Here is a 26,883-nt window from a genome sequence, read left to right as displayed (position 1 = left end):
CAAGTATTGAGTGCATTTTCTGAACATGCATTTCAGTAGGCCAACATTTCAGATTTTAAGATCATTTTTCAAGCTGGTGTTATAAAGTATTCTAATTTACTGAGATAATGACTTTTTACTCTTCGCCACGACAGCACCCACTTGGAGAGAGGGATCCGCCCATAGGAACAGGAAACCTACAGAGATAAAAGAGGGCAGTCCGCCTCTCCTCCTCAGTTGGTTTCCTGTTCCTATAGGAACCGCAGGATCTCTACAGAAGACATACCTGGGCCAAGGAACCGCCTGTGCAGTGTCCGTGCGAACGGCAGGGGTTCCGGTCCAGAAGCAGCTTCGGGGGAGTGCGGGAATCCGGCTCCCCCCTCGTCTGAGACAGCGGCAGCGCAAGAAGAAACACCGGGTGGAGCCGACCGGGGGTTTTCTTATATGGATACACGTCACCAGGATCTTGGAGGCAGCCATCCCGGTCCATGTGGGAGTGCGGAGCCGAGATAGAGAATCTATCTCTGGCGTTCTGAGAGCCTCAGCGAGGACGCAGATACAGCGCTGGGAAGAGGTAAGGAGGAACTTCCGGGTTACTGGAGGTTCCTCAGCGTACAGCGCATGCGCGGTCTTTCACAGCCGCGCGATATCAGCAGAGGAGCACTCCCCGCCCCCTCCAGGCAAAAAAAAAAAAAAAAAAAAAAGGACATGATTTAATATAGCAGCGCCGGTGACGGTGCTTCCAGGCCGGGCGCAGGCTAATGAATGCACCGCAAGCAGGCGCACCTGGGATGGGGAGGTACCAGGTATTGAAGGGTGACATAAAAAACCGAGGGGGATAGTGATAGAGCGTGCAGACATGTCTTCCCCAAGACAGGACACGCATCCCCAAGCAGGTGATACAGCGGCAGCGGAACGTCGAGGCTCCTCGGATAGGAGCCACAGAAGCCATGCCAATAGAACCCCTTCTCGGCCTCCTGAACCGGTACCTGCAGCTTCTCTGGGTGAGTGGACGACTCTCTGCCTTTCAAGCTGTTAAAGAATCTCTCTCTCTCCCTCTCCCTCTCCCTCTCCCTCTCCCTCTCCCTCTCCCTCTCCCTCTCCCTCTCCCTCTCCCTCTCCCTCTCCCTCTCCCTCTCCCTCTCCCTCTCTCTCTCCTCTGCTATGTCCACCGTAGGCTAAAAGGAAGGAAAAATCAAAAAACAAGGAATGTGCCCTCTGTACACGTCCTTTACCGGACTCTTATACAAAGAGGCTGTGCAAAAAATGCATTTCTGAAAATACAAAACAGGCTTCAACATCAGCCACAGACATAATGGCTATAATAAGCGAGGAACTACAGGCCCTAACCCAGTCTAGCGGCATATCTAAGAAAACTAAGGCTAACAAGAAGACGAAGCAGTAGTCTCTGACAGCTCCAATACGTCTACATCATCATCTTCCTCTGATATGGAGGGTCGTTCATGTTTTCCGTTAGAGAACATGGACAACTTGGTGAAATCTGTAAGAAACACCATGGGTTGCACAGACGCTAAGGAGCCGCAAACGACACGAGATTATGTTTGCGGGATTGACAGATAGGAGGAGGAGGGGTTTTCCCGTTATACCAGCAATAAAGGCCTTAGTGAAAAAGGAATGGGAGAAGCAGGATCAGAGAGGTTATCTCCCCTCGGCGTCAAAAAGAAGGTATCCCTTCAGCGATGAGGAATTGTTAACATGGTCTAAGGTCCCGAAGGTCGACGCGGCAGTTGCCTCAGCCTCAAAGCAGTCGGCCTTACCAGTAGAAGACACAGGGATTCTAAAAGACCCACTGGATCGAAAAGCGGATGCCTCACTAAAGAGAGCATGGGAGGCAGCCACGGGCACGTTTAAACCGGCAATAGCCAGTACGTGCACAGCTCGCTCTATGCTGGTCTGGATTGATCAGCTAGACCAACAAGTAGAACAAAAAGTCTCCAGAGACAAGCTACGAGCAGCCATACCACTGATTCGTGGCGCCGCGGCATACATAGCAGACGCATCAGCCGATTCACTACGCATGGCAGCCAGAACAGCAGGCTTGCTTACTAACGCCAGACGAAGCCTATGGCTTAAAAGCTGGAGAAGTGACACCCAATCCAAGGCAAAGCTCTGTGCCATACCTTGTGAGGGTGAGTTTTTGTTTGGAAAAGCTTTGGACTAAATCCTTGCTAAAGCAAAAGAAAGGAAAAAAGGGTTCCCTAAGCCCTCTCTCCCATTTTATAGGAGAGCGTTCAGGAGACGACCATTTGGTAGGGGAAGACTAGCAGAGAATCAGAACCGCTGGGCCACGAAAGAAGGAAAAGGCAAAGGTGCTATGTTTAGAGGATCCGCCTTCCTCAGAGATCGGAGCTAAAGAACCAGTCCCTCCAGTAGGAGGGAGACTAAAGTTTTTCCTTCAGGAATGGGAGAAAATCACGGCCAGCCCTTGGGTCCTGGGCATTATTAGAGAAGGACTAAAATTAGAGTTCCATCATGTACCCCGTAACTCAGTCATCGTAGCATCCCTTAACTCCCCAGTCCAACAGCGTGCCTTAGAGATTGAAATTATGGGTGGACCAACTTGAGAAACAGCTGAGGGAAGGGACACCAAGGGATAAGATCTTAGATTCTATCCCAGTAATAAGGGGAGCGGCTGCCTTCCTAGCGGACTCATCGGCCAATTCAGTCAGGCTATCGTCCAAAACAGCAGCACTTTCAAACGCGGCCCGAAGAACACTAATAGTTGGCCAGGGGTCCTACAGACCAAAATGAAATTATGTTCAATCCCCTGTGAAGGGAAATTCCTTTTTGGGGAGACGTTAGATGACATCCTCCAGAAAGCAGGAGACAAGAAGAAAGGGTTCCAAAATTTGGGGCCAGCAGCATTTAAAAGGCCCTTTCGAAATAGGTTTTTTCAGAGGAGACCACCGAGGGAACAAAAGTGGGATGACAAAAGAAGAGAGAGAGGGTTCTTCTTTAGTAACTCTTCCCGAGACAAAAAGCCCTCCAAGTGACAGTACGCCCAGGGTGGAGGGAAGGTTAACCCTTTTTCTTCCAGCCTGGAGAATTTCAAACAACCCATGGATAGTAAACCTAATCCAGGAGGGCCTAAGAATAGACTTTCTCTTCCACCTCAACAGTATGTAATAACGCCGCTGAGATCCAGTACGCGAGAACAGGAAGCGCTAGAAAGCGAGGTCCTAGGCCTAGTAAAAAAAGGAGTCCTCCAGGAGGTTCCCCTGCAGGATACGGGCAGAGGGTTCTACTCCCCTCTTTTTCTAGTAACCAAACCGGACGGCACCTTTCGAACGATCATAAATCTGAAAAAGCTAAATGAATACATCAGGAATCAGAGCTTCAAAATGGAGTCGATCAGGTCCACCACCAAAATCCTGTTCCCAAACTGCTACATGACGGTGTTAGATCTCAGCGACGCCTATTATCACGTCCCTATCCACAAAGACTCCAGAAAATATCTCGGGTTAGCCGTCTCAATAAAGGGCAAGGTGAAAGAATTCCAGTACAGAGCCCTGCCGTTCGGAATATCGATAGCCCCGCGGGTATTTACCAAAATAGTAGCAGAAATGATGGCTCATATAAGGGAACAAGACATAGTAATAATCCCGTATCTAGACGATTTCCTAATAGCAGGCAGCTCGGCTCAAAAATGCAGGGAACAGAGGGACAGGGTGATGGACACTCTACAAGGCCTAGGCTGGCTTCTAAATCTAAAAAAATCTAGATTGGAGCCCAGCAGGGTACAAGAATTCTTGGGCCTAACACTGGACTCAAACATTCAGGAGTGTCGCCTCCCAGACCACGAAAAGGAGAAAATCGCTCAAATTACAGCAAGAGCAATCCAAAATCCCTCTATGACATTAAGGAAAGCTATGTCACTGCTGGGTTCCCTATCCGCCTGCCAGCAGTTCAGTGGGCTCAGTTACACACGAGAGATCTCCAGTGGGATGTATTAGCCAACCAGGCAGCAATAGAGGGACACCTAGAGGGTCGTATTACCCTAAATTCAAGAACTATTCATTCCCTAGCTTGGTGGGGAAACCAGGAAAATCTGTCCAAAGGGATCCCCTGAGTAACAAAGATAACACACATAGTGACAACGGATGCCAGTCCCATGGGATGGGGAGCACACATGAACGACGAGGTGGCTCAGGACGTGTGGGGAGATCAAGAATTAAAAGTCTCCTCAAATCAAAAAGAGCTTCTAGCAGTAGGCTATGCACTGACACACTTTCTACCCCTGCTCCAGAATCACCATGTCCGCATTCTTTCGGACAATCGAGTCACAGTGGCCTATATAAATCATCAGGGGGAACCAGGTCCCAAGCCCTAATGGACACATCCGCCAGAATCCTCAAACTAGCGGAGGCAAACCTGCTATCTCTGTCAGCCCTACACATCCGGGGTACAGAGAATCAAAGGGCAGACTTTCTGAGCCGCACCCAATTACGACAGGGGGAATGGGTACTAAAGTGGTCCATTTTTCGGCAGATTGTAAAAATGTTGGGGACCCCAGACATAGATCTTATTGCCGATTTCAAAAACAAAAAAGTAGGCACCTTCTGCTCCCTAGATTCCAGGGGGAATCCTCTAACTCTGGACGCGTTTATGCTCCCATGGACAGAGTCTAACAGGGAAACGAAGAGGTGGAGTCTCTATGGGTGGAGATACAAGGAGGGAAAAGTAATAAAATCCTCATGGGGTTTGTTATAAGCCACCAAATATAACAGAAGCCACTGAAAATCTATTATTGAAACAAATAGACAAAGCAGCAAATCACAATGAGGTGATTTTTATGGGGGACTTCAACTACCCCGACATAGACTGGGAAACTGAAACCTGCGTATCTGTCAGTGACCAAGGATTATCTGTCACAACTTGTGCAGGGCCCAACTAGAGGGACAGCTCTTCTGGACTTAATTTTAAGCACCAGGCCAGATAGAATAACAGAAGTACGAGTCGATGGGCACCTAGGGAACAGTGACCACAATATAATACAATTGCACTTGTCCTTCAGTAAGGTGCCCTGGAAGGGGGTTACAAAAACGCTGAATTTCAGGAAAGCAAAGTTTGATCAGCTTAGAGGACCTTCGCCGAATTGATTGGGACAATATCCTCAAAAATAGGAAAACAGAAAATAAATGGGAAATATTTAAATCAGTTTTACACACCCTCTGCGAGCTAGCCATACCGTACAGAAATAAAAGGGCTAGGAACAGGAGAACATCAATGTGGCTAAATAAGGATGTAAAAAGGGCAATAAATAACAAGAACAAGGTATTTAAGAAGCTAAAACAAGAAGGCAATGAAGAAGCATTAAAAAGTTATAGAGAAAAAAGTAAAATGTGTAAAAAAACAAATACATTTAGCAAAAGCGGAAACTGAGAGACTCCTTGCTAAGGAAAGTAAAACAAACCCCAAACTATTCTTTAATTATATAAGCAGTAAAATGATTAAAATTGATGGTGTTGGCCCTTTAAAGAACAATGAGGGTGAAATCATAGAGAGCGATGTGGGAAAAGCAAATGTTTTTAAATACTTTTTCCAGGACGTCCACCTGACAGCACCATGGAGGACGTCCTCCTCCTCCTTACAGGGACAGGAAGCACACGAGAGGTTAAAGGTCACGTCCCACCCCCTCTCCCTCAGTGTTTTTCCTGTCCCTGCATGGAGGGACACACGAGAAGCTTACCGGAGGGGCTCAGGGGATCGTACGGCTAGTCCAAGCCTTCCCCTGTCAAGAGGTCCCGGGGCCGAAACTCCAGTGGGGAGTCCCTCTGCCCCAAAGGCCAGGAGCAGGACGAAGCTCCTGGATGGAGCCGTTCCTCCCTATGGGAGGCTCTCGGCTCAAAAAAACTCACCGCCACGGCAGGTGATGGTCGGCTCCCCGCAGGCGGCTGGCCGGGCGGGCATCGATGGATGACTGGCGCAGCCGGCGCTGGGAGGCAGGAATGAGGCCTCTGCAGTCCGCCATAGCAGGCGAAGAGGCCGGAGTGGCAGTCCGCCGCAGATGGATGGGGGTTGGCTCCCCACGGCGGCAGGCCGGAGGAGGCCGCCATAGTCGCGCGCAGAGCAGGAAGTGGAGGAGGCGGCCTAGCGCGAGAGGCCGTGCGTCACATCCGGTGACGTCAGACGCCGGCCTTTGAATCCCAGCGCGCGCTACCGAAGCCACATAGCGCTTGCTACTGAAGCCAGACAGCGCTCGCTACTGAAGCCAGACAGCGCTCGCTACTGAAGCCAGACAGCGCTCGCTACTGAAGCCAGACAGCGCTCGCTACTGAAGCCAGACAGCGCTCGCTACTGAAGCCAGACAGCGCTCGCTTCTGGGGTCCACAGTGCACGCTCCTAAGGCACAGAGCGCGCTTCTGGAGATCCATAGCGCCCTGCGGACCGCGCCAGGATGGAAGGGGTTGCTCCAGCAGGCGGAGGGGTAAGTGCGCATAGCGCAGACCACCCTCCCCCACCCATTACCCCAACCCAGATCTGAGTAGGTGCCCCTTCTGTATTATTAGGAGAAGGGAGCCCCGACAGAATCCCCCTCGGGGGCGAAGGACCCGGCAAAGGCCACCTCCAAATCGGTCAGATGCCCAGTATGCAGGGTAAAGCTGCCAGACGCATATAACAAGACCCTATGCGGACCCTGTACCTCAAGGGTCATAGGCGAGGAACAGCCATCCCTCCTAGCCGAAATGAGATCGCTGATAAGGGAGGAAGTTCGGGCCTCTACATCCAGCCTCGCACGGCTTCAGTCCCCCAGCCCAGGGCCGAGTCGCAAACGTCCAAGGTGGGAAGCGGACCCAGAGTCGGAAGAAAGCCCTAGTGAGGAGTCCGAATTCCAGGATTCGGATCAGGAAAAAGAAGGCGAGATCCGGGAGGATAGACAAGATCAGAGCAGGAAATACCTATTCAGACTGGAGGACACGGACGAGTTGGTCCAAGCAGTCAGAAATACTATGCAGATAGAGGAGGTCCCTAAACCACAGTCCAGGCAGGACTTAATGTTCGGAGGACTGGTGGCCCGGAGACAGGTAGTGTTCCCTGTAAGTGAACACATCAAAACGATGGTCCAGGAGGAGTGGAAGGAGGCAGAGCGTCGACTGACACTCTCCCGAGACTTTAGAAGCAGACTGCCTTTTGATCCTGAGGAAACCCGGGCATGGGAGGAAATTCCTAAAATAGATGTCCCAGTCGCTAAGGTTACCAAAAAGACGGCTATCCCATTCGAGGACTCATCAGGTCTTCGAGACCCGATGGATAGGAAGGCAGACGTCTTATTAAAAAGAGCATGGGAGACGTCGGCGGCTCTTATTAGGGCCAACATAGCAGCCACATCGGTGGCCAGGTCTATGTTTTTGTGGATGGGGCAGTTGGAAGAACACCTAACCAACAAGACCCCTAGATCAGACATCCTAGCATCCCTTCCGCTCATAAAATCGGCCACGGCATTCCTATCAGATACGTCGGCCGAATCGGTAAGATTTGCAGCCAGAAACAGCTCCCTCTCCAACGCGGCCCGAAGAGCAGTCTGGCTCAAATCCTGGTCGGGGGACAACGCTTCAAAAACTAAGCTATGCGCCATCCCCTTCTCGGGCCTGAGGGTATTCGGGCCAGCTCTAGATAACATTCTAGAGCTGTGTCCGATAAAAAGAAGGGATTCCCGGAGGAAAAACCCAGACGACCCCAGTCCTTTCGGAGAGGCTCCTTTTCTAGGAGACAGACCGAGTTCAGGGGTCGGGCAAGGTCCAGTAGAGGCTCCTATAGGGGCTCCTTCAGCCAGACCGGGAGGGACAGAGGTCCTCCATTCACATCAACCTCTAGATCGAGGAGGCAATGACGCCATAGGTATTGGGGGGAGACTTCGCCACTTCGCAACAAACTGGTCCCGAGTCACCCACAATCAGAGGGTCCTCAGAACCGTCGCGGAGGGCTACAATATCGAGCTTTATTCACGTCCCCCCGAAAGATATATTACCCCCACTGTCGTCCTGGAGGACTCCGCAATGTGGACGGATCTACAGGACATGGTAAAATCAAAGGTCATAGTACCAGTTCCCCCGTCAGAAAGAGGGAAAGGGCACTATTCGTCCCTGTTCTCGATCACAAAACCATCTGGCGAGGCCCGTACCATCATAAACCTGAAACCACTAAATGCCTGGGTCAAGTACAAGAGATTCCGGATGGAATCGGTCCGATCCGCAACCCTCTTGATAGATCGGGACGCCGTCATGTGCACCCTAGACCTAAAGAAGGCCTACTACCAGGTCCCTATCCATCCCTCATCCCAGAGACTGCTAAGGTTTGCGGTCAGTTTACCAGCCCGGACCTGCCACTTCCAGTTCCAGTGTCTTCCATTCGGGTTGGACTCAGCTCCCAGAATCTTTACAAAGCTGGTGGGAGAAGTAGTGGCCTACCTGAGAGATCAGGGTATTGTGATCATACCCTATTTAGACGACTTCCTACTGGTGGCAAGATCCAGGGAAACGCTCGTTCGCGACAGAAACCGAGCAACTGTGGTAATGGAGTTCCTTGGATGGGTGATCAATTGGGAGAAGTCGAACATCAGGCCAGAGACCAGGAAAATATTTCTCGGAGTCCTCCTAGACTCAACCGACAGAATATCCTGGCTACCCGAACAGAAGCAGAGGACTATTCAGACCAGAACCAGAGACCTGTTGAGACGTCAGTGCTCCATAAGAGAGGCAATGGAGGTCCAGGGCCTCATGACGGCCTGCATCCAGTGCGTCCGATGGGCCCAATTCCACTCAAGATCACTGCAGAAAGAGATCCTTGCGAGGTGGGACAGAAGTCAGGCGTCGCTAGACAGACCCCTAAGGCTGCCAGAACGAGTAAGAGAGTCCCTTCGGTGGTGGACACGGTCCAGAAACCTTCAGGTGGGCGTATTTTGGACAGCCTCTCCATACGTGGTAGTCACCACGGACGCCAGTGTGTGGGGTTGGGGAGCCCACATAGAAGGGAAAATCTTCCAGGGGAGATGGCCAGTAGACATCAAGACCAGATCCTCCAATTTCAGAGAACTCTACGCGGTCTGGGAAGCGCTACGGCGGAACCAGTCGATACTCGAGAGAATCGTCATGTCCGTATACTATCCGACAATATGACGACAGTGGCGTTCCTGAAGCACCAGGGAGGGCCCAGACATCAACCACTACAGGACCTAGCGGGAAAAATATTTGCTTGGGCAGAAAGAACGGTCCGTTCAGTGACCGCAGTACACCTAGAGGGTTCCCAGAACGAAGTAGCAGACTATTTGAGCAGACAACGGATCCGCCCGACAGAATGGGAGCTGAACGAAGAAATCTTCAACCATCTCTGTCAGCGGTGGGGGACCCCCAGTATAGATCTCTTTGCAAGCCGAAAGAATTCGAAGGTCCCCAGATTCTATTCCCTGAATCCGACGGACCACCCAGAAGGTGTGGATGCCCTGAGTCAGACTTGGAGAGAATCCCTCTCCTACGCATTCCCGCCACTGGCCCTTATACGGGCAGTGCTCAGGAAAATACGCGCGGACCACGCACGAGTGATGTTGATCGCTCCATACTGGCCGAAGAGAAGCTGGTTTCCCCTTCTAGGAGCCATGGCAGTAGGAAATCCAGTCGAGCTACCCCTGTGGACGGACATCATCCACCATCCAAACCCAGCAAGACTTCATCTATCGGATTGGATCCTGAGAGGGACATCCTGAAGACAAAGGGATTGTCGGACCAGGTCATATCCACCCTACTGGCCAGTAGGAAACCGGTGACATCCGCAATCTATAGGAAGATATGGAAAAGATTCTGTTTGGAGGGTGGCAGGTCCGATCTCGTGGCAGGCACCCCTGACCTCCCTAGCATACTAAGTTTTTTGCAGGCAGGTTTTAATAAAGGCCTTAAGCCTAGCACGCTAAAGGTCCAGATTTCAGCCTTAAGCGCCTTCTTCAATTACCAGCTAGCTGCTCATCCCTGGGTAATAAGATTTATAAAGGCCACACAGCGCCTGCGCCCCACGATTAGGCAGCTCACCCCGCCTTGGGACCTGGGCCTGGTACTCAGGTTCCTCTGTACAGACCACTATGCTCTAGGGGAGAAAATAACCATCTCTGCCCTCACCCGTAAAACGGCCTACCTAGTAGCCATTACCACGGCCAAAAGAATAGGGGAGATCCAGGCCCTGTCCACTAAGGACCCATATCCACAGATAAGAGAGGATAGTATAATCCTAAGGTTAGACCCGGCATTTACCCTGAAGGTAGCCTCCTCAAAGAATCTAAACCAGGAGGTAGTGTTACCATCGTTCTGCGACAATCCCCGTAATAAAAAAGAACAGCGTCTTCACTCGCTGGATGTGAGGCGCGCGGTGCTAGACTATCTAGAAGGAACCAATAGCTGGCGCATTGACCCAAACTTGTTCATCCTTTTTGGGGGTAAAAATAAGGGGAAGAAAGCCTCTAAGGCGTCTATCGCGCGCTGGATTACCTCAGTAATCTCTGACGCCTACCAAGCCGAAGGCGTTAGCCCGCCAGGGTCCATAAAAGCCCACTCTACGAGGGCGGTATCAGCCTCATGGGCTGAACGGGCGGAGGCCTCGGTTGACCAAATCTGTAGAGCAGCAACCTGGGCCAATCTGAATACATTCTGCAAGCACTACAAGCTTGACGTGTTGGCTGGTCAGCAGACCGCATTCGGGAGAAAAGTTCTCCAGGCGGTAATCCCACCCTGAGGAGGTGCTTTGGTACTCTCCATGGTGCTGTCAGATGGACGTCCTGGAAAATAGGTATTAGACCTACCGGTAATGATGTTTCCAGGAGTCCATCCTGACAGCACGGGTACTTCCCTCCCTGTTATGTTATGCTATGTTGTATTTTGATATGTCATATGCTGTAATATGATTGTTTCATTAAACTGTTACTAGCATCATCCACCTTGCGGTACTTGTTAAATCACTGAGGGAGAGGGGGTGGGACGTGACCTTTAACCTCTCGTGTGCTTCCTGTCCCTGTAAGGAGGAGGAGGACGTCCTCCATGGTGCTGTCAGGATGGACTCCTGGAAACATCATTACCGGTAGGTCTAATACCTATTTTTCTCAACAGTGTTCACACAGGAAAAGGATTTGCCAGGGGAAATGCAGAGTGATAATGTAAACTCCCCATTAAGTATTACCTGCCTAACCCAGGAAAAAGTGCAGAACCGCCTTAGTAAGATTAAAATTGACAAATCACCAGGCCCTGATGGCATTCACCCTCGGGTATTAAGGGAGTTAAGTAATGTGATAGACAGGCCTCTATTCCTTATATTTAAAGACTCTATAGAAACAGGGTCTGTTCCTTTTGATTGGCGGCAAGCAAATGTGGTACCAATATTCAAAAAGGGGTGTAAAAGGGAACCTGGAAACTATAGGCCGGTAAGCTTAACATCTGTTGTGGGTAAAATTTTTGAAGGGTTTCTAAGGGATACCATTATGAAATATCTCAATGTTAATAAATGTTTAACTCCATATCAGCATGGATTTATGAAGGATCGCTCCTGTCAAACTAACCTGATCAGCTTCTATGAGGATGTAAGCTCTCAAATGGACCAAGGAGAATCATTGGATGTCATTTATCTCGACTTCTCTAAAGCATTTGACACTGTCCCACATAATAGATTGGTAAGTAAGATGAGAAAGATTGGGCTAGGGGAAAATGTGTGTAGATGGGTAGGTAGCTGGCTTAGTGATAGAAAACAAAGCGTGGTTATTAATGGTGCATACTCAGATTGGGCTAGGGTTACTATTGGGGTACCACAGGGTTCTGTATTGGGCCCCCTACTATTTAATATATTTATTAATGATCTAGTGGATGGCTTACACAGTAAAATATCAGTATTTGCAGATGATACAAAACTATGTAAGGTAGTTAACACAAAGGAGGACAGTTTGCAACTACAGACAGATTTGAGTAAATTGGAGAATTGGGCTGAAAAATGGCAAATGAGGTTTAACACAGATAAGTGTAAGGTTATGCACATGGGAAGGAGAAACAGATGCTACAATTACTTACTAAATGGGAAACTGCTGGGGAAATCAGACACGGAAAACGACTTAGGCATCTTAGTCAATAAGAAGCTAAATTGGAGTGCCCAGTGTCAGGCAGCTGCCACCAAAGCAAATAGGGTCATGGGATGCATTAGAAGATGTCTGGGGACACAAGATGAAAGCATAATTCTCCCTCTATACAAATCACTCGTCAGACCACACTTGGAGTATTGTGTGCAATTTTGGACGCCGGTGCTCAAGAAAGACATTACTGAACTTGAAGGGGTTCAAAGGCGGGCTAATAAAATGATAAATGGAGTTGGTTCACTACCATACCCAGAAAGGTTATCAAAATTAGGTCTATTTACTCTAGAAAAGAGAAGACTTAGGGGAGACCTAATATATATGTACAAGTATATCAGAGAGCAATGCAGAGATCTCTCCAATGAACTGTTTGTACCAAGGACTGTGACAAGAACAAGGGGGCATTCTCTTCGTTTGGAGGAAAGACAATTTCTGCACCAGCATAGAAGAGGGTTCTTCACGGTACTCTGGAATTCTCTTCCTGAGGAAGTGGTGATGGCCAACTCACTGAATGAATTTAAGAAAGGAATGGATGCTTTTCTTGTGAGTAACAGTGTAGATGGTTACGAATAACATAATATTATAGGTGGATGATTGACCCAGCTTAGGGGAAGGAATTTTTTTCCCTATGGAGAAAATTGGCTTCTACTCTGGGTTTTTTGCCTTCCCCAGGATCAACAATGCAGAACAGCTGAACTAGATGGACATAAGGTCTTCCTTCGGCCTTCAAAACTATGTTATGCCTTTCCCCCAATCATGCTCATTCCAGCGGTCCTAAGGAAAGTCAGGGAGGACGGGGCAAGAATGATACTGATAGCCCCTTTCTGGCCCAAAAGAACTTGGTTTTCCTGGCTAAGAATGCCCTCAGTAACCGACCCATGGATCCTACCGGATCTCCTGGACCTGCTATCGCAGGGCCCAGTGTTACATCCTCAGGCACCAAACCTCCATTTAACAGCATGGAATTTGAGAGGGCGCTGATGAGGGACAGGGGATTTTCAGAGAACCTGATAACTACTACAAAAAAGTAGGAAACTGGTTACGATGACAGCTTATGGCAGAACATGGAAAAAATTCCTTTCCACTTCTAGGGCAAAGGATCAGGACGGGGTTCAGATTAAGATCCTTGAATTTCTACAAAAGGGCCTAGAACGGTCTGGCAGTCAACACATTAAAAGTACAAATAGCGGCGTTAGGCGCCCTCTATACCCATGATGTGGCAGGTGACCCTTGGGTAGCACGGTTTATTAAGACTGCAACCAGATCTAGGCCAATAGCTAGTCAAAGGTTACCGTCATGGGACCTGAATCTTGTACTTTCAACACTGACAGGCCCTCCGTTTGAACCAATTTACTCGGCACCCCTAAAATTCCTATCGCTTAAAACTGTGCTTCTGGTGGCACTAACATCAGCTCGAAGAGTGAGCGATATTCAAGCCTTATCAGCAGGGCCACCTTTTACAAAAATTCTAGAGGATAGAGTCATCATAAAACCTGACCCGGCCTATCTACCTAAAGTATCATCACATTTCCACAGGTCACAAGAAGTAGTCCTTCCTTCCTTCTGCCCAAATCCAAAAAATAAGGGGGAAGAAAAATTCCACACTTTAGATGTTAAAAGGTAGTACAGTACTTAGAGGCCACCAAAAAATGTAGGAAGGAAGGCTCTGTCTTTGTATGTTTCCAGGGTCCTCGGAAGGGGCTCAAGGCATCCAAGAGTACACTGGCAAGGTGGATAAGGGATGCGATTGCCCTGGCATACTCATCCAGTGGAAATACCATTCCAGAGGGGCTGAGAGCTCTTTCCACAAGGGCAATGGTGACCTCATGGGCTGAAAGATCTGAGGTATCAATAGAACAAATCTGTAAGGTGGCCACCTGGTCATCACCTTCGACCTTTTTCAGGCACTATAGATTAGATCTAGCCTCTACATCTGACCTGACCCTCGGGAGAAGGGTCCTTCAGGCGGTGGTCCCTCCCTAAGCTACCAATCTCTGTAATTCTCTCCGTGGTGCTTTCATGGGTGAGAGAGAATAGCTTAGTTACTCACCGATAACGGTGTTTCTCGGAACCCATGACAGCACCCGCTTATTCCCCTCCCCTTCACGAGTATGGTGAGCACGTTTTACTGTTAGTAGAGTGTTTCCGTTTAGGCATGGTGCTTTTGATAAATAAGCAGTATTATAATATAGTGTATATATTTCTGTTTAACCTGGAGACCCTCTGATGCTCTGTAACCAACTGAAGGCGGAGGAGAGGTACCGCCCTTTTATCTGTAGGTTCCTGTCCCTGAAGGGCGGATCCCCTCTCTCCGTGGTGCTGTCATGGGTTCCGAGAAACACCATTATCGGTGAGTAACTAAGCTATTGGGGTTTCATTGACTGTAAAAGCCATAATCATCAACATTAACAGAAATAAACACTTGAAATAGATCACTGTTTATTATTTTGTGAGAAGCGCCTGTATATCAATCTGTGTATTTACTTATTAACAGTAAGCTGTGATGCTTTTCTGATCAGATTATTCACACCCAATCCTGATTTCATGTGAGGGATATTGAACATAATCTAATGAAAATTACAGCAATTACAACTATTTCTTATTTATTAAACTTTTATTTGCTAAATATATTTGTGTTTTATGCCCATAGTCCCGAGAAATGAATCTGGTGGAGATTCTGTCTTTCATGTTCCAGCTAAGCTTTTCTACGCTTGGAAAGGTATATTTTAATGGTAAAAAAACAAACAAAACAAGAAAAATAGATGCATAAAGATAAATATAGATACATCGTTAGTCAGATCCGGGATAATTGATATTTATTTTATTTTCTATTCATAAGGACTATTCTGTAGAGGGTATGAGTGAATCGCTACTGACGTTCCTACAGCACCTACGAGAATTTGGACTTGTATTTCAGAGAAAGGTTAGCAGTTCACCATCGCTGACATTGTATTTCTATACCACTGTCTGCTTCTCTGTATGATGGCAGCAAGCTGTTGTAAATGTGTCTTGTGATCTTGGCAAAAGTTTATGAATTTCTTGCTACAGTATATAATTTGTTATTGTTTGCAAGTAGAAGTTTTGGTTTCCATATTATTTTATTCTTTTCAGCGTAAGTCTCGCCGTTATTATCCGACACGTCTAGCGATAAATCTGGCTTCTGGAATCTCTGGGACTTCCCTTGACAGCAATAAGCAGGGATTTATTGTGGTAGAGACTAACTACAGGATATATGCATACACAGGTTAGTAACTATAGAGGCTCCGTCACATACTGGCTTCTGTGTCCATGTTCTTAGACTTTGCAGTAAGTAGTGTATTTTCACACATTTGTCATTTCTCTTATTTACTAAAGAAAAGAAGACGATCTTGAGCCTAAGTGTAATTTTAACCAGAACATGATGATGCGTCTTGCTGTCATTCATTTTTTTATCTTTATTCTCAGATTCAGAACTGCAGATTGCCCTCATTGCTCTCTTCTCTGAAATGCTGTATCGCTTTCCCAACCTGGTGGTGGCACAGGTCACCAGAGAAAGTGTTCAACAGGCTATAGGGAATGGCATCACTGCTGATCAGGTAAGAGGGTAAGGGATAACCTAGAATATATAGTTTAGTATCATTTAATTTGTTGCAAGTGAATAGATGAATTCTTTTATTAAGGCCACGTTCACATTTTCAGTATTTTACATCCTTATTTGTAAACCAAAATCACAATTGGAACAATTAGAGCAAAAGTATAATAGAGATTGCTCCTCCTGAGCAGGCTAACCCCCCCCCCCCCCCCCACACTCTCTCTGGGACAGGTGCTTATCGGCTTGAACTACATTCTCCGCACTTTTCTGCAGAAGCTGACACCGGTGCCCCGAACATTCCCAGGAATGGTTCGAGCTTACCACCCTGTTCATGGCACATAATGCAGCAGATCCAAGAAGCAGACTCATTCCTTCTCCTCTGGATCTACCCCTCCATCGACATCCTCTGCCTCCCCCGCCCCTGGGCCCTCTACAGCTCAGGGGTCTGAATTCCACTCTTAGTCAGATTCAGACCTTGACTCCGATCAATCCTCCAAGCTTCAGGATGTGATAGACAGTTTGAGTCTTACCATCACTCAGACCCTCAACATCATGGACGAGGACTGCCCTATCTCGGAGGTCACAGTATCCTTTAAAAAGGTCATATTCCTTCCCCAGGTCTTTTCCAACCATAAGGCTGGAATCGCACTAGTGTAGAGCATCCAATGCGAGATGCTAATGACACTCTGCTGCGAACGTGAGCCAAGTGTGAGTGCTCTGTGTTCTGGTACTCTCCATCTCCTCCTTTTCCAGCATCTGTGTTAATTGCACTGCACTCTGATGACATCCAAGTGCAGTCTGATGTTTCACATGCATCCCTAGACTTGTATGTGCGTGTTAGCCGTGTCTCACTGCCAGTTGCAACATGATGCAGTTGTTTTCTCATGCCGAATCAACAATGGATCCTTCGCTGGTTCCTGGGTTTTTTCTTGCCATTACTTCTCTTCTCCAGTCTGGTGTCATCATTCCCGTCTCCTCCCAAGATCTATTTTCAGCTTTCTACTCAAACCTTTTTGTGGTCCCTAAAAGATGTATCTGTCCACCCGATTCTAGACCTCAAACTCCTGAACAAAAGTGTGTGGATCCGCCGCTTCAGGATGGAGACCTTCGGTCAGCAATTGCCTTCATGGAGCCTGCAGAGTTCCTCTGTTCGGTGGACATCCAGGTCACCTCCCTCCACGTCCCTCTCTGTGCACCACATCAAAGGTTCCTTCGCTTTGCAGTTCAGGACTCTCACTTCCAAGTCATGGTGCTACAATTTGGTTTAGCGTTGGCCCCTAGAGTTTTCACAAAGGTCATTGCAGCTGTCATGGACCTCCTTTGTTTCAGGGGAATTCTAGTTATCCCCTACCTGGATGACCTTCTGATCAAAGCTCTGACCTATCAGAATTGCTGCAAGAGTCACCAAGTTATGCTCAACACGCTGTCCTTTCTGGACTCGTCAACACAGCGAAGTCTTCTATGATTACAACCCAGCGCCTAGTTTTCTTAGGCATGCTCTCTGATACTGCGCAAGCCAGGGTCCTTCTGCCCGACAAAAAGGTCTCCTCCCTTGTTCTCGCCTTGCGCCCTGCCCACTTCGAGTCAGTATGAGAGAGCTAGGCAAGATGGTTGCCACTATGGAAGCAATCCCCTTCGCTCAGTTTTACACTCGCCCGCTTCAGCTTGCAGTTCCATCAAGTTGGGACAAAAAGATCATCTTGGATCGTCTCTTCTTTCTTCCTCCATAAATATGACAGTCACTCACCTGCTGGTGCCTTTCTCCCCTTGTCTGCCGCAGGAGATCCTTTCCCCCAATGCATCGGTATTTGGTGACGACAGACGCCAGTCTTCTGGGCTGCTGAGTGGTGTTTCTCCAGTTTACGGTCTAGTGCCGCCAAGTTCACTTCTTTGGCGAGTGATCTCTCAACCAAATCTGTCAGAGATGGGACATGCCCGATGTCGACATGTTGGCATCAAGGATGAACAGCCAGGGTCCACGTTTCATGTTTAGATTTCGCGATTCACTCTCAATCGGCTCCGATAACCTGGTTCTTCCGTGGTCTCTGTTTCACCTTGCATATCTTTTTCCACCCCTGCTGCTCATTCTGAGACTCATCGAGATAATCAAGGCAGAGGGAATACTGGTCATCCTTGTGGCTCCAGTTTGGCCTATAAGAGCTTTGTTATGCAGAAGTCAATCTCATCGCAGACGTTCCATAGAAGCTGTCGGATCGTCCAGACCTCCTTTCCCAGGGTCAAGTCTCCCACCAGATTTCAGTCTCTCAATTTAATGGCATGGTAGTTAAAGCCGCAGTCTTAAAAGATGCAGGCTTCTCTGACCAGGTTATTCAAACCATGATCAAAGCTGTCTCACAGCTCCTCTAATGGTCAGGACTCTGCCCGTCCGATCCTGTTTCAGAGGAACTTAGCTTCATGTTCACAAGTCAGGACTTTTGTACAGGGAGTAGTTCATTCTGTTCATCTCTATCGTCCTTGCGTGGACCCCTGGGACCTTGACCTGGTTCCGACCGCTCTTCTTGAGTCCATGCGGGAAGTTTCTCTTTCCTTGCTTTCCTGGAAAGTCGCCTTCTTGGTTGCCATCATCTCCACCAAACACGTTTCTCAGCTGGCGGCCCCATCCTGCCTTTCTCCCTTCCTTATTTTTCATCAGGAAAAAGAAGTGCTGTGCCCAGTTCCTGCCAATCTCCCGAAGGTGGTTTCTCCTATCCATCTTAACGAGGACCTCATTCTCCTATCCTTGTGTCCATCACCTTGTCATCCTCAGGAGCATTCCCTTTACAAATTGGATCTTGTCAGGGCTCTGTGTCTCTTATATTTCCAGATCAGCATCGTTCAGACTTTTTGCTTCTGATTTCTGAAGGTCATCGCAAAGGTCTCCCAGCTTCCAAGGCCACGATCGCCCGCTTGATCTGCTGTGCCATCCTGGAAACCTATCTGGCTAAAGACAGACCTCCCCTCCTGGGGTCACGGCTTACTCCACACGTGCAGCGGGGCCTCCTGGGCCGATCGCCATAAAGCATACACACCTTCAGCTGACGCAAGTCCAGTTAGTGAAGTTCTGCTAGCGGCAGTTAACCGGGCTTAGTCCTGTTCTGCGTGTGTTTTCATCTCCTTTTTTTTCTCCCCCTTAGGACAGCTTTAGGATGTCTCATGGACTCCTGTGTCCCCCAATGAAGCGATAGAGAAAAGAGGATTTGGGGTATTTACCGTAAAATCTTTCTCGGAGCCTTCATTGGAGACACAGTATATGTGCCTATGTTGAGGCATGTTCAAGTTTAGTTTTTCACTATCTGATCAGAACTCGTCCCAGTGGGGGGTCTGTACCCTGGTGAGGTGGAGCTAACTTATTTTGCGTAGTAACAGTCTCCTAGTGGCAACAGCATACACCCATGGTCTCCTGTGTCCCCCCCCCCCCCCCAATGAAGGCTCCGAGAGAGATTTTACAGTAAGTATCCAAAATCATCTTTTTTTTCCACCCACTCCTGGTTTTGGCTTACAAATACTGATTTAAAGCACTGACCAAATACTGAACGTGACCTAAGGAGGATGCGTACTATTCAGAAAGTGCAAAAAAAAAATTGTCAGCTCACGATTCTTGATGGCAGAGTTCCTCCTGTGCACAGAAACTCCGAGACATGGTGACTAACTGAAAACAAAAAAGAAAAGTCCAGCAACCAAGGAGTTTTTAATAAAAACAACCAACTTTAACTCCTTAGTGAAGTTTTTTGTTTCTTTTGTGCGAGACTATCATGACAGGTAAAAGTAGATTTGCTATACACTATAGAGGACAACCGACCATTGTTTTTTTTTTTAGATGCTGCTGCTATAAGCGCCAACCCACTCTAGTTGTCATGCCAACCTATCGGTGACCCACGATCATGTGACTGGGGTCACCGATATGCTGATTTTCGACCCGATGGCTGGAAGCGCTAGATAGATACTAGGTTACTAGCCAGGTTAATAGCCACGGGTGGATCACAATTCCACCCGCGGCTGTTACAGGCACATGGCAGGTGATCAAAACAGCTGATATGTGCCGGGAAAGATGTGGGCCCACCGCCTGAGCCCACATCAAGGGGGGAGTCCTACATCGGCGTAAATTTACGCCTGATGTCGGAAAGGGGTTAAATATGTTTAGGGGTGCGGTTTCTATGATGGTATCACTTTTTTGGGGTTTTCCAATATAAAGGTCCCCCAAAGTCACTTCAAAACGGAATAGGTCCCAAAAAAGTTTTCTAATTTTCCTTGGAAAAATGAAAAATTGTGCTAATGTTAAGCAGACATGAGGGAAATTTTATTTATTAATTATTCTGTGTGTTATGACCATCTGGACTAAAGTTATAAACATGCAAAGTTTGAAAAGTGCTCATTTTTTGAAAATGTCAAATTTCTGATATTTTTGTATAAAAATATGCAAAGCATATTGACCTAAATTTACCACTAACATAAAAGTAGAATGTGTCATGAAAAAACCATCTCCGTGTCACTGGGACAAGTTGAAACATTGTAGAGTTATTGTCACATAGTGACACATTTCATTATATTAAAATTTGGCCTGGTCATTAAGGGGTTACAACATTAAAATCCATGTGGCGCTCATGTGTATGGTCCAAGCTAAAGTGTTTCGGACTGTCTTCGGCCTCGGTCCTTGCTCTTACATTACTGAGGCACTCCGGAAGAAGTCTGTTGAACTACACACTTGGGCTACATGTGGATTTTAGTATGTTTTTATGAAGTGCTCCTTGGAATCTGGAGAACATTCTCCCTTAGGCCATGTTCACACGCTCAGTATTTGGTCAGTATTTTACATCAGTATTTCAAAGCCAAAACCAGGAGAGGAACAGTCAGAGGAAAAGTGTAATAGAAAGTATAGTAGAATCACATGCATAACTTTAAGATTGTGAAGTCCTATTACACTAAGAAAGCACATTTCAAAACAATTATTGTTTATTCAGAGCAAACTGTGGAGCAGAAACCATTGCCAATGTCTGACAAGGCCAGTCATACATTGTATAATTTCATATATAAATCACAAAATCACTTAATTGTATTTTGAAATCCCTAGATAATCCATTTTCTTCGGACGAGAGCCCACCCAGTAATGTTACAGCAGGTAATGTGACCACTTTTTAACTTACCAGTATGCGTTGGTTAAGGCACCACAATGATGACACAGTTTATGTACAATGTAAAATATGTCCTGCAGAATCCAGTGCTTCCCCCAACCATCACTGACCAGGTTCGTCTTTGGGAACTTGAGAAAGATCGCCTCCGTTTCTCTGAAGGTGAGGAGGGTGTTATTATTTTTTATAATGTAATGCTAATGATGGGAGAAAAGTCCAAAATGCTGTTTATATATAACATTGCAAGATGAAAACAGACTGCACACAAGGTCTTACCTACTGATAGAACAATTGGTGCTATACGAGTGTCAGCTTTTAAGCCCCCGTCACACACAGCGATCTCACCAGCGAGATCGCTGCTGAGTCACAAGTTTTGTGACGCAACAGCGATCTCACCAGCGAGATCGCTGTGTGTGACAGCTATCGGCGACCGGCCCCCCTGCCGGGTATCGCTGATCGTTGTTGAAACGTCTGGACATTTTTGGGGTCGCTTGTCTCCCGCTGGCCAGCATGCATCCCTGCGTGTGACAGGCGGGAGACCAGCGAGCAGGAGCTGGTAACCAAGGTACACATCGGGTTTCTAAGGGACGCGCGGCGCCTAGAAACCCGATGTGTACCTTAGTTACCAGCGCGCTGGTGCAGGGAGCTGGTAACCAAGGTACACATCAGGTTTCTAAGTGCCGCGCGCCCCTTAGAAACCCGATGTGTACCTTGGTTACCAGCTCCCTGCATCATCGCGCTGGTAACTAAGATACACTGCGGGTAACTAAGCAACGTGCGTCGCTTATTACCCGCATGTCGCTGGTCCTGATCGCTGGTGAAGCTGTCTGTTTGACAACTCACCAGCGATCATGCAGCAACACAACAGCGATCCTGACAAGGTGATATCGTTGTCGGGATCGCTGGTGAGTCGCTATGTGTGAGGTGGCCCTTATATTTGTTTAGAATGTTAGGCATGAAAACAAATTATTTGGTGTCTACTAAATGTACTTTTGTGCTACATTTACACCACAGTATTAACCCCTTAGTTCTCTATGACCGATATATATATACATCATGGAGTGGATCAGTGTGTGTGTGGAGTAGGAGCAGGAGCTGTCACGATACTGTAACTGGATTTCCTTGGGCAGTGGGCTCCTGTCCCTGCTCCCTGGATTACCTCTGATGGTGACGATGCAGGGACCATGTGCCTTACTGATCTCCTAAATGCACACTCAACTATTCCCTCCCCAGGTTTAAATAGAAGCCCCTGCAGAGTGATGGGATAGCCAAATAGCAAATGGAAAATACCTAATGTAAGAAAAGGAGTGGACAAAAAGCAGAGTGTAATCAGTACCCGGAGAGCGACAGGCTCTCCAGTGGCTAAGCGCATAGAAACTCCATCACTGCCATGTTGGTTCTCCTGAGCTGGTCCAAGCTGGGCTTCATGATTTTTAATATATCCTGGAATATAATAGTGAAAGTAATCAAACAATCACAGGTTCAAGTTTCAAGTTATATGTTTAAAAATAAAAAAAATTACATATTTAGTATCTCTGCATCTGTAAAAAGTCCGAGTTATCAAAATATAAATAACCCATATAGTAACGCTGGAAAAAAAATAAAAATCAAAAGATTAAATTGATATCATTCCAAATTACAGCTTGGCGCGCAAAAGACTAGCCTTCTCACAGCTCCATTGATGGAAAAATAAGTTACTGGTCTCAGAAAATGGAGAAATAAGCTAATTATTATTTGATTTTATTTGTGCTTTACAAATTTCAGATTTTTTAAGCCACTAAAACGGTAAAAAAACAAAAGCCCTAGGCATGTTTGGTATCGTCATAACTGTACTGAATCATTTGCCAGGCCTTTTTTTTTTTTTTAAATCACATTGTAAATGCAAGACCCAAAAAAACAATTAAAGATTTGCATCCCAATCACCATTTTGTCTAATTTTGAAAACATTTTCCTCTTTTTCAGTACATTGTACAGTAAAATAACTGGTGTCTTTTAGTGATGAGTGAGTAGTATTGTTGCTCGGATGTCCCCGAGCATGCTCGGGTGTCCTCCGAGTATTTTGGCGTGCTCAGAGATTTAGATTTCGTCGTCTCAGCTGCATGATTTGCAACTTGATAAAACTGAGGAGAGAGAGAGCGCAATAGGGTCTTATCTGGGTAACAGATGAAATAAATTCAAGGAATCTACTCACCTTTTCCAAGATATTTTAAAGCATGTAGATCAATGTCAGCCTGCTGCACGCCCGAGGTTCACGTCCGTGACCACAGATAAAGATCCTTATGGATAAATTATTAGGCTTATCGTGCGCTGCTGAGACCAGGATAAAGTCACCACATGAGAAACTTTTTAACTCTTTATTCCCAACGCGTTTCAAAGTGGAATATCACTTCTTCTTCAGGGGATGACATAGTCATCCCCTGAAGAAGAAGTGATATTCCCCGGGATTGGAACCGGAGACACCGCTGGGTACGTGGAGTCACGGCTGGGCACCCGGAGACACTCACAGCGCTGACGGACACACGGTAAATGTGGGCAGAGCCCCGGGCTGCTGCACAGACCCCCCTGGTAGCAGCGCAAGCCCCCCCTGGCAGCAGCACGAGCCCCCCTGGCAGCAGCACGAGCCCCCCTGGTAGCAGCACGAGCCCCCCTTGCAGCGCGCTGCACATCGGAGCACCCTCTCATCCCTTCCTGCGGCCTGCAGTATCACCCCACTCCTGCCTCCTCCAGCAGCGACCCTGGGACCCCGCTTCACCGCAGCCACCACCCCCGGTAAGCAATAAGACACCTGGATTATAAGAGGCACCACCATTTTATTAAAAAAAAACGTTTTTTCCTATTTTTCTCCTCAAAATTTGTGGTGCGTCTTATAATCCGGAGCGTCTTATAAAGCGAAAAATACGGTAGTTACACACATAGCAAAAAAGAAATATATATGAACATATATTATGTAACTAACAAATCAATGAAAAGTGCACCGTGCAATTGTGCCAAAAATTCAGTACAAAAAAATTAAAAAAAAAAAAATTTTAAAAAGTTTTTTTTTGCAATCAGAATAAGCAATACAAAGTGCACCATGTAACTGCGCTATATGAGGGCCAGTTAATGAAATGCAGCGTATAGTAACTAACAAAATAATGAAACGTGCACCGTGCAATTGTGCCACATAATAATCAGTACAAAAAATAAAAAAACATTTTTGAAAAGTTTTTTTGCAATCAGAATAAACAATATAAAGTGCACCGTGCAGCTGCATATGAGGGCCAGTTTATGAAATGCAGTGTATAATACACCATTCCTTGTAATTTCCTGACCAAAATGTATCATACTGCATAAAACAAAAATGGCATGATAAAAATAAAGTGCTTCGTGCACTGCTTCAAAAAGCTACCAGCCAAAAATGTTTGATCCAGCAATCATTATATATCACAAACTGATCCAAATGTATTACTCACAGTGAAAAGTTCCTGGTTAACCAGACCACCCGGGTGTACCCCAACAGCACTGTTTCGCCTGACCGGCTTCCTAAAACGGGCATATCACTAATGTCTTTCAAAACTACAATTTGTCCCTGTCTGGCGACAGAGAAATAGTTTTAATGGGGTTTTCTTGAAATATAAGGTCCAAATCAGTAAGACTGGTGTTGGGCACACCAGTCTTAATGAATGGACCGCTGGAGCACCTAATGCACTTAAGAGGTGCATGTCACTTAATTAATAAGGGCCCCTTACAACTGACATGTTCCTCCACCAGAAATGTTACTTCAGTCAGGGATTGTCGTATATTTCTGGTGACAATTACACCTCCAATGAATTACTTGAATGGGCTTAGCCGCACTCTATACTGCCCATGCTCCGCTAATTTTGGCAAAACATGTCGGGGCTAATGTATTAAGGTCAAAAGTCATAAAATTTGGTGAAAACACCTTGTATGAATCGTAGCTATAATATTTAAGGCCTATCCTTCTAAATCAATGGCTACTTTGGGTTACTTTAAGTGCTGTGCTGCATCTGGTGAACAATCAAGGGGAGTTTGGTATTATCATACTTGTTTAAAAAACACGGAAACTCCAGTGAAGCTGAGACTAGCGTTAGTGTGAACAGAGCTCAATCCTGTCTCTTACATTGTGTTCTTTGTGTCTTTTAGGTGTATTGTACAATCAGTTCCTCTCGCAGGTAGACTTTGAATTACTAAGAAATTATGCTCGTGATCTCGGAGTCCTCGTGTTTGAAAACCCAGCGAGACGTGTAATGGTGGTGACTCCAGCGGGTCACTCAGATGTTAAACGTTTCTGGAAGCGACAAAAGAACAATTAGTGTGAATACGTCATGAGAGATATCGGCCTTTCTTCTATCTGGACCCCTGTTTGCAATGCAATTGACTTGCAAGCTTTGCATATTTTTGTACTACCTTTATATTCTGGGCACTTACATACCTACTGACATTCACTGGGCTGCCGGCCTGTAAAGAATTTTACTTTTTGAGTCCCTCTTTTGGGATGTACATTGGGATTTTTTCCAATTTATAGAAATATTTGCCTCCAACTGGATATAATAGTCATTATCTAGAAAGCTTTTACTATTTATTGCAAATTAGAGCTATAACAATCTGGACTGGTTCTCTGAGGATCAGAACAGTTTTTACCTGTAATTGCTCATTTACTGTAGGTTCATCATTAAAGCATTCGGGAGACAAATTGCATTTTTGCTTTCTTCCGGAAGATTAAAGAAAATAGGCGTTTATTTCCACAATCTTTACAAAGGTTATAAGATCCTTTTATTTTCTCTCATGTTTCAGACCTCCAGTAGATAAAATTATGCACATTAAACATCAGTGATATGGATCTGTTCGCCACTGCTGCTGCTTGTATGAGGCTGTACTCCTTCCTAGAAGCCATGTAAAATAATAGTGGCGGCTGGAATAGAGACAGAAGACGTTCTTGTGTATGTCCTACCACCACTGAGGATTGCTGGACATTTATACAGGTTGCCTCCTCCTCAACTTTAGCACATACAGGTGGAAACGACATCAGGCTGTTCTGAAACTCATCTGTTTGAGGGCCAAATCCGACACTGTGCAGGAGCTGTGGATGGAAATCAAACAGCAGACAGATGAGTGTTTGGTGCCAGTGAACTTCAATTCCGGCCTTGTGGTGTGCGATAAGCAAAATCTCATAGCAGTTGTGAGCCTAGCCGGTTTGGCGCACATCCATTGCCTGGCACATGTGCTGAATTTGGTGGTGCAGAGCTTTCTGAAAAACTACCCACATATGTCAGAGCTGCTGCTAAGAGTGCGGGCAGTGTGTGCTGCTTCTCGCCTATCTGCGCTGCAGTGTCACTTTTGCCTTCCCGCTCACTGCCTCATATGCAATGAATCAACAAAGAGAAACTCCACTTTGCATGTGCTGGGGAGACGGATCGAGCAGCAGCAGGCGATAGTGGAATTTCAGCTGCAGCATGCACGCGTGAGTCGCACTGCGGAACAACACTTCACAACCAATGATTAGGCCTCCATGAGGGAATGAGGGACTTGGGTGCCGTGTTGTTCTGCTTTGAATACTCCACCAACATGGGCAGCGCTGATGACACCATCATAAGCATTACTATACCACTTGAATGTCTACTGGAAACAACACTTAAGACAATGATGCATGAGGTAGTGTGCACAGGAGGAAGAGGAGCAGAAGGAACAGGAACTATTCACATCGTTATTAGGCCTGTCATCCACACATGGCTCAGAGTGTGCATTCCTGTACCCACAGCAGCAAGGTACATTACTGTCCAGCCAGGGAACAGTTTTTGAGGAGGACAAACTGTGTTCACAGCAGGGTGGCACTCAAAGCAGCTCAAGAGCATCACTGAAGCAAGGCTGGGGGGATACAGAGTACCCAGACCATACACCTTCCTACGAGGACAGCTTGTCCTTGCCTCTGGGCAGGTTGGCACACATGAGCCAATACATACTTCAGTGCCTGTGCAACGACCGCCGAGTTTCCCGGATTGTTACCACTGCTGATTAATGGGTGGCAACCCTGCTGAATCCCCACTGCAAAGACAGTTACTTTTGTCACTGGAGTGGGATTGCAAAATACATGA

The 26,883-nt window shown here is 46.8% G+C and overlaps 1 protein-coding gene across 3 annotated transcripts in view; it reads left to right on the top strand.

Moving 5' to 3' along the window:
* GTF2H4 (general transcription factor IIH subunit 4) overlaps nt 1–25,484 on the top strand; it is a 63,656-nt gene extending 38,172 nt beyond the window's left edge. For all 3 annotated transcript variants that reach the window (XM_073576686.1, XM_073576684.1, XM_073576685.1), the window contains exons 8-14: nt 14,745–14,813; nt 14,934–15,017; nt 15,206–15,338; nt 15,539–15,669; nt 20,734–20,781; nt 20,875–20,953; nt 24,935–25,484. In XM_073576686.1, the coding sequence (XP_073432787.1) occupies nt 14,745–14,813; nt 14,934–15,017; nt 15,206–15,338; nt 15,539–15,669; nt 20,734–20,781; nt 20,875–20,953; nt 24,935–25,104 (714 nt within the window). In that variant the 3' untranslated portion in view covers nt 25,105–25,484. The remainder of the gene's footprint in view (nt 1–14,744; nt 14,814–14,933; nt 15,018–15,205; nt 15,339–15,538; nt 15,670–20,733; nt 20,782–20,874; nt 20,954–24,934) is intronic.
* Nucleotides 25,485–26,883: the final 1,399 nt, after the last annotated feature.

This window comes from Dendrobates tinctorius, unplaced genomic scaffold (assembly GCF_039654945.1).
Source record: "Dendrobates tinctorius isolate UK_male_01 unplaced genomic scaffold, ASM3965494v1 ptg000051l, whole genome shotgun sequence".
Taxonomy (NCBI): domain Eukaryota; kingdom Metazoa; phylum Chordata; class Amphibia; order Anura; family Dendrobatidae; genus Dendrobates; species Dendrobates tinctorius.
This window is presented reverse-complemented; position numbering and strand designations above follow the sequence as displayed.